Source organism: Galeopterus variegatus, unplaced genomic scaffold (assembly GCF_000696425.1).
Source record: "Galeopterus variegatus unplaced genomic scaffold, G_variegatus-3.0.2 Scaffold6679, whole genome shotgun sequence".
NCBI classification, from domain to species: Eukaryota; Metazoa; Chordata; class Mammalia; order Dermoptera; family Cynocephalidae; genus Galeopterus; species Galeopterus variegatus.
The window spans coordinates 14,521-21,916 of record NW_007732790.1 but is presented as its reverse complement, the minus strand read 5'-3'; the positions used below and the strand labels follow the sequence as shown (position 1 = coordinate 21,916).

Sequence of the window (7,396 nt, the reverse complement as noted above, 5' to 3'; positions counted from 1 at the left end):
TTCTGTGGTATTAATTACATTCACAATGTTGTGTAACCCTTACCAGTATATATTTCCAAAACTTTCTTGCATCTCTAAAGAGAAACTCTGTAGCCACTAAGCTGTAACTATTCTCTGTCCCCATAGACCCTGGTAACCTCTAATCTACTTTCTGCCTGTATGAATTTGCTTATTCTAGGCACCTCATATAAGTGGAATCATGCCATGTTTGTCCTTTTGTGTCTGGCTTATTTCACTTAACATAATTTCTTCAAGTTTCATCTAAGTTGTAGCAGGTATGAGAATGTCCTTTTTCAGGCTGAATAATATTCCACACACATAATATAACACACTTTGTTTATCCATTCATCTGTTGATGAATGCTTGGGTTTTTCTGCCATTGAGCTCTTGTGAGTAATGCTGCAGTGAACAGTGGTGTACATGTGACTGCTTCAGTCTCTGCTCTCAGTTTCTTTGGGTGTATACTTAGGAGTAGAATTGCAGGATCATATGGCAATTCTATATTTAGCTTTTTGAGGAACTGCCAAAGCTATTTCAGTAGTCATTGCACCATTTTACATTCCCTCTAACAGTGTATGAGGGTTCCAATTCTCCACATCCTCCAAATCCTCCAAGATTTTTATTTTCTGTTTTTTTATTTTTGTATATGTAATAGGCATCCTAATGGATGTGAAGTGGTATGTCATTGTTTTGATTAGCATTTCCCTAATGACTAGTGATGTTGACCATCTTTTCATGTGCTTATTTCCATTTGTATATATTCTTTGGAGAAATTTATGTCTTCTGTTATTTTTTATTCAGGATTTTGTTGTTGTGTTGTAGGAGTTCTTTATATATTCTGCATATTGACCCCTTATTGGATAATTTGTAAATATTTCCCCCCCCACTCCATGGGTTGCCTTACCACTCTGTTGATGGTATTCTTTGAAGCAAAAGTTTTAAATTTGATAAAAGCCAATTCTTCTATTTTTTTAATTGCCCATGCTTTTGTGTCACATCCAAGCAATCATTACCAAATCTAACATCATGGAGGTTTTTGCTTATGTTTTTCTCTAAGGGTTTTATACTTTTAACTCTTATGTTTAGGTCTTTGATCCCAAAATTGTTAAGTTTTGTATATGGTATAAGATATGGGTCTAACTTTACATTTTTGTAAGGGAATGCCCAGTTTTCCTAGCACCATTTATTGAAAAGGGTGTCCTTTCCTTCATTGAAACAGGGAGAAAATTTTTTGAAAATATTTTTGCAAAATGTGAATTTTGCAAAATGGAATTTTAATCTCCCTGAAAGCACAGATTGATGGTGGAATTTCCCCCCTCTTGCCCCCCCCCCCCAAATAATACAAAAGTAATGATTCTGGTATGGGTAGCTTTTGTGGTTAGTATTACTGTAGACTCTTTCCCACACTTATGAAAAGAGCAGCCTCCCTGAATTTTATGGATTTGAGATGAGAATAATATTACAATACATTTATAAATTAAGTATTGACAGTAAAGAAAACGTATAAGTTAATTAAAAAACACTTCAAATTTTGGAAAGGAAAAAACTGTGTTGTTGAACTGTATAAGTTCTAATGTTTTGCATATATATACTTTTTTTTTGTCTTTGTAGAGTCAACTGGATGTGCCATTTAAAGTTAAAGTTGGTCATATAGGTAAGCCATACTTCTTATTGGAATGTCCTCCTTGCTGGACATGCAACCAGAATGATATGCCTTGTATCCCTGTAATGTGATCTCTTTAATGTTTCTGAGCTTTAATTTAAAATAATCATGCGTTTTTGTCTAGGTGGAGCTTAGTTGTGTAACTTAAAAATATTGTGGGGTCAATATATCCCTTGCCAAGTACTTGATACCTGAAAAATTACATATCTTACTAAGTGTTAACATTGAATTGAGAGCCAAAACATTACATCTAACAGAGACTTCAACTTTCTCAGTTTTCTAGGTTTCTGACTTGTTACCATTGGTATATTCTGATTGGTATTGGATAGATGGTGTAAAGAGTAAGGTGTGGATCATCCAGGCACTGTGACTAGGGGCCAGTCAGAAAACTAATTACTGTTCTGGAAGTTTTTCTAGGTTTTTAGAAAATATTACATTATTTACTATTCTGTATTATTTTATTAGTGTTTATAGTTTGTATTTTAAGTCTGTTGGTTGAGCTGAAACTGACTGAAATGTAAGGTTTTAACATGTTTAATAAAAACTCGTCTGTCATAATTATTTTATGCTGTACTTTTATTGGTTTAAATATTATACAAGGTAATAGCATCTTTAGTTGGGACTTTGAAATTTTTTTTTTTTATATAGATAGTTTTTGTAGTAGGACTTGTATAATGTTATTGAAGTTATATTCGTGTCCCTTGGGGAACAAGGTATTCTGAAAGCTTATATAAATTACATGGTGACAGTCTTCACAATTTTGTGTTCTATGTTTGGGATTAGACCACATAGCACAGCAAGTTTTCATCATCTTATGTTGCTAATACTGAAATTCTATTTCCCCCTTGTTGGGCCTTAAAAACTAACGCCACCTTAAGTGACATTACAAGCGGTGCCATTATGGGCCCAAAAGGGCATATTAACGTGGTAGCCTAAGATGGCGCAGGGAGGAAGTAGGGTGGGAGTGTCTGCGGGGAACCTTGCCTTAGCCCTTATTGGCCAAATACGAGCTTCTGCGCTCGTGAACACTGCATGATTGCAATAGCTAGGCATTGAGACAGGATGCATGTTCTCGTAACCTTTAAGCTGATTGGAGGATGTAAAAACCTCCCTTCCCCATTTGCCTTTAAAAGCAAGTGCTTGTGTGATAATAAAAGGAACTGCTTGACAGAACCCCCGCCATGTCTGAGTGTTCTTTAACGGGCTGGTTGGGGCCGGTGGCTGTGCTCACCTCTCTTCACGGCTCTCTTCCTCCGTCTCCTCCCAACAGGACTAGGGAAAGAAGAATCTGGGCAATAAGCCCGCCCACCAGAAGGGACACCAAGGGAAGGACTGATAGCAAGGCAAGGGCTGTTCGGGTCAGCCGGTGGTGGACCCGACACCCCCTTCCCAATTTAAAGACAATTTAGCATTAGTAAGAGGGGAGAGATGTCATTCATTTTTTTTCTACCTAACATCTTTATTTTTGCATATTTCTGATTGTTTACATGTGTACATGCTTGTAATGATGCTATATTTATCATTTTACAGGTTTTTTGGTTAAGATGTAACAAGGATTTTTCATCATCCAAATTGATTTGACATTTATTTCTTATGGTACCATAATAATCCAATGAATTCATGTTTGTATATTGTAGGAAAATCTCATTTTTCCATTGGTCCAAAAGTATTATAGTATCTTTTATGTAGCTTATAAAGTTTGCCAAAAGTCATTGAATTTGCAGTGATAATTGTTATATTTCAGTGTATGTTAATTTAATCTCAAATTAGAAAAGTCAAAAATATATTGGTTGATAGACCTATTTCCTTTAGAGCATGTCTTCCTGTCTTCCCTCTTTTTTCTTGCCTCATCTTATTTAAAAGTGACAATAAAGTAACATAGTGGAAAGTACAGTGGACACTAAACACAAGATAATTTTGAGAATCATCTAAGGTGTTTGTGGATCTCTATCATAAATCTCTTTCTGTCTTTCTTTAATATCATTATCATTTATTTTTTCGACTAGTCACTAAGTTTCTTGAGAAGTGGGTTTAATTTTTATTGTATCCTCGCCACTTAGCACATTACCTGCTATATAGTAGGGGCACAGTTTGTTCAATGAAAGAAGTACTACACATTTCCAAATGATTGGTACCATAGTACAATCAATTTTATAAGAATGTATTGACCCCTTTCTATTATTAGGTATTGTTAGTTTTACTGATCTTTCAGTTTTCCTCATTTAGAATGCAGAATTACATGTCAAGTGTTAAGTACATAGGTGCATATTTTAGAAGGGGTTGTCTTTGTGTGTAAGGATTTTGGAATTACTTCTGTTTATATTTTTCTGAATGTGCCAAGTTTTTAACATGTAGTCTACATTTTATAGTGAGAGGAAAAAATAGTTTGGTTTTTTAAAAAAAGATTTAGTGGTGAAAATGGTACATTACTAATTTGATATGAGTGTGTTTCTTCGATTACTTACACTGTGCTATTATGTTACTGTTCTTTGTCCTGTTGTTCATTTGCTTTTTTTTTTTTGAGTACTAATGTGTGTGTTTTAAGCAGTTTATTTGGTACATTTATAAACTTTGTCATATTTGTCACAGTTTTTTTCCAATCTGCTTATTTCATTTTGGTTATATTTTTGGTCTGTACAGAAATGTGAAATAATCATTATCTTCTTTGATTTGAAACTTAGAAAGTTATTTCTGTTTTAGAAATCAGATAATTTAGTTTTGTATGATGATATCTTTTTCTCAGTTTGGATTTTCTAAACTTGGAGTTTTGGGGTTATGTAATGAGATGGCTCTAAGTAGTAGATTTTTTTTCCCCTTCCCAAATTACTAACTTATTAGTGCAACATAATATATTTAATAATCTTTCCATTCCCCAATTATGGCAACTGCTTCTATATCTAAAACCATATACTTTTTGAAAATTTAAATATATTTTGAAAGTCTTTTTTTATAGAAATCTTCTAAATATACAAAACCAGAGTCAGCATAATAAACTTCACACATACTGTTTTTTAGTTCAAGAACCCTAATGTTTTTAAAAATACTTTGCTGTTGGATTGTCATAAATTGTGTTCATTAGTTTGAGCAATTTTTTAATATTGCCAGTGATCCTTTATTATCATTACACGTGTGTATGTACAAGGGTACTTCAGAAAGTTCATGGAAAACTAGAATTAAAAGATGTTATGGGGCTGGCCCATGACTCACTTGGGAGAGTGTGGTGCTGGTAACACCAAGGCCGCGGGTTTGGATCCCTATATAGGGATGGCCGGTTGGCTCACTTCAGAGAGTGTGGTGCTGACGGCACCAAGTCAAGGGTTGGGATCCCCTTACCGATCATTTAAAAAAAAAAAAAAAAGATGATATGAATCTTTCCATGAACTCTTTGAAGACCCTTTGTGTAATTTTTTATACAGACTATATATAATAATATATTCCTGTATGATATTACACACACATATATATGAAATATATGTATATACATTTACATAAAGTATATGATCTACCTTTTGAAATATAAGAAAAATACTTCTAGAGGTTTAGAGTAAGAATTGGGGAAATTTAAAGTTATGATATCAAGAATTGTTGATTAAAGGCAGAATAATATTGGTGTGTTTATTGTACCATAAATCACCATGAATAGAAACTTATAGATATTTAGAATATAATTTCCTATATTTTCTAAAGGTATTGATATAAATAATTTCAAATGATAACAACAAAGGCTTGTTGTTTTTGGTTGTAAAACAGCTCTCTATAAAGTGACTGAGCTTTTAAGGATAAAAGCCACTTTGTTATCTCTTCTAATGCCTGAAAGAATGACAGTAAATGTATGTTGAATGAATAATAGTTTTTATCCTTTTTTTTTTTTTTAAATAATGTAGGTAATCTTAAACTTATAATTCCATGGAAAAACCTTTATACTCTACCAGTTGAAGCTGTATTGGAAGATGTTTATTTACTCATAGTGCCTTCTTCTAGTAAGTCGAATTTTCAAAATTATAGTTAAAGTTATTCTTTTTTGGGCCGGCCCGTGGCTCACTCGGGAGAGTGTGGTGCTGATAACACCAAGGCCACGGGTTCGGATCCTATATAGGGATGGCCGGTTAGCTCACTGGGTGAGCGTGGTGCTAACAGCACCAAGCTAAGGGTTAAGATCCCCTTACCGGTCATCTTTTGGGAAAAAAAAAAAAGTTATTTTTTATGGGTGGAAAAATATTTATATTTGATTTATTCGTTAAAAATACCTTTGGGAAATTTTTTGAGATTTTTTAATATTTAAATTTGGTATTGTAATTTGTTAAATTTATTCAAATTAAATTGGTTTTTACTTTGTTTTTGCAGACTTTGAATTAGTGATTGTTTTCAAGGATATTTTTTGGAATGAGTGTATTTAAATTTAGGGTAATGTTAGATTCTTCCTTTTTATGCTCCCTGTAGGAATAAAATATGATCCTTTAAAAGAAGAAAAACAACTCATGGAAGCAAAACAACAGGAACTAAAAAGAATAGAAGAAACAAAACAAAAAGTAGTTGATCAAGGTAAAGAAAACAGTAAATAAAAATAATAGGTGGAAAAGACCTAAATATTTATCATAATTGAATATTTTTCTGTGGAGGCACTGAGATTATTAACAAATATGTGAGGATCTTATTACATGGGGAATTTTAATATGGTTTTGTGTTCTGTCATGTGTACAGAAATTTTACCTTGCAGAAATTATCTTAAGGCAAATAATGTGTCTAGCTTACAGGGGTAGGTCAATTTTTCATGATAGCAATTAATTTTGTCAAGTATATTTTCTTACCTTTCTAGCCTTTGCTTTTTAAAATTTTCCTTGTATTAATTCTTCACCCTTTTGAAAATACTTAGTTCCTTGGTATATTTATATTTGCCTCAGTCTATTTATCCTCTGGCTTCTCATCTTTTCCTATTCAGCCTGAACCATATGGTCTATTACTACACCTTCTTTGTCATCAGTGGAAGAGGTGTCCTGCAGAAAGCTAATTCCTTTTTCACCTGTCCTCTGGTCACCATCATTAGCTAGTTTTTGCACTCTGACTCTCCCTTCTTCCCTAATGGGTTTTTCTTCTTAGCATGTAAATACACTGTAACTTCTTATCCTAAAACATAAAATCATCTTCCTAACCTAGTTATGTGTTCATCTCCTCCTCTGTCCTTCATTTAATAGCTAAGTATCTTAAAAGAAAAATGTGATTATTGACTTCACTCTTCCTGTCATGCATTAGTTTTTTAATTAAAAATAAACTCTAATATTAAACGTTTTACCTTTTGACAAACATTAATGGAGATTTAACATACAATCCCTGACAGTAACTCTTGTAATTTTTTTTTCTGTCACAATTCTTTTATATCTTAATTAGTCATTCGTCTCTACCCCCCAATCCTCTTTCCTAAGTTTCCTAGGCTTTTTCCTTTTAAAAATTATTTTTATTTTACCAAGGTAGTACATATATATAGCTTTAAAAGTTAAACAGTACTATAGGATCCATAATTTAAAACAACTCTGTCCCCAGTTGGCTGGTTAGCTCAGCTGGTCAGAGTGTGGTGCTGATAACACCAAGGTCCAGGGTTTGATCTTGTATTGGCCAGCAAAAACAAAAAACAGACAAACAAACAGAAAAACCCCAAACCAAATTTATCCTCTGGATCAGCCCTGCACTCTGCTTCCTGGAGAACTCCCATATTACTAAATAAGATGCTTACACCTC

General features: G+C 33.4%; 1 protein-coding gene across 1 annotated transcript in view; it reads left to right on the top strand.

Annotated features, from left to right (window-relative positions):
• The window catches only part of LOC103606548 (vacuolar protein sorting-associated protein 13A-like), a gene marked incomplete at its 3' end in the record, with an annotated part of 35,530 nt that overhangs the window by 15,958 nt on the left and 12,176 nt on the right, over window positions 1-7,396 (top strand). The window contains exons 3-5 of the mRNA XM_008591129.1: window positions 1,612-1,654; window positions 5,548-5,643; window positions 6,104-6,205. Coding sequence (XP_008589351.1) covers window positions 1,612-1,654; window positions 5,548-5,643; window positions 6,104-6,205 — 241 coding nt within the window. The remainder of the gene's footprint in view (window positions 1-1,611; window positions 1,655-5,547; window positions 5,644-6,103; window positions 6,206-7,396) is intronic.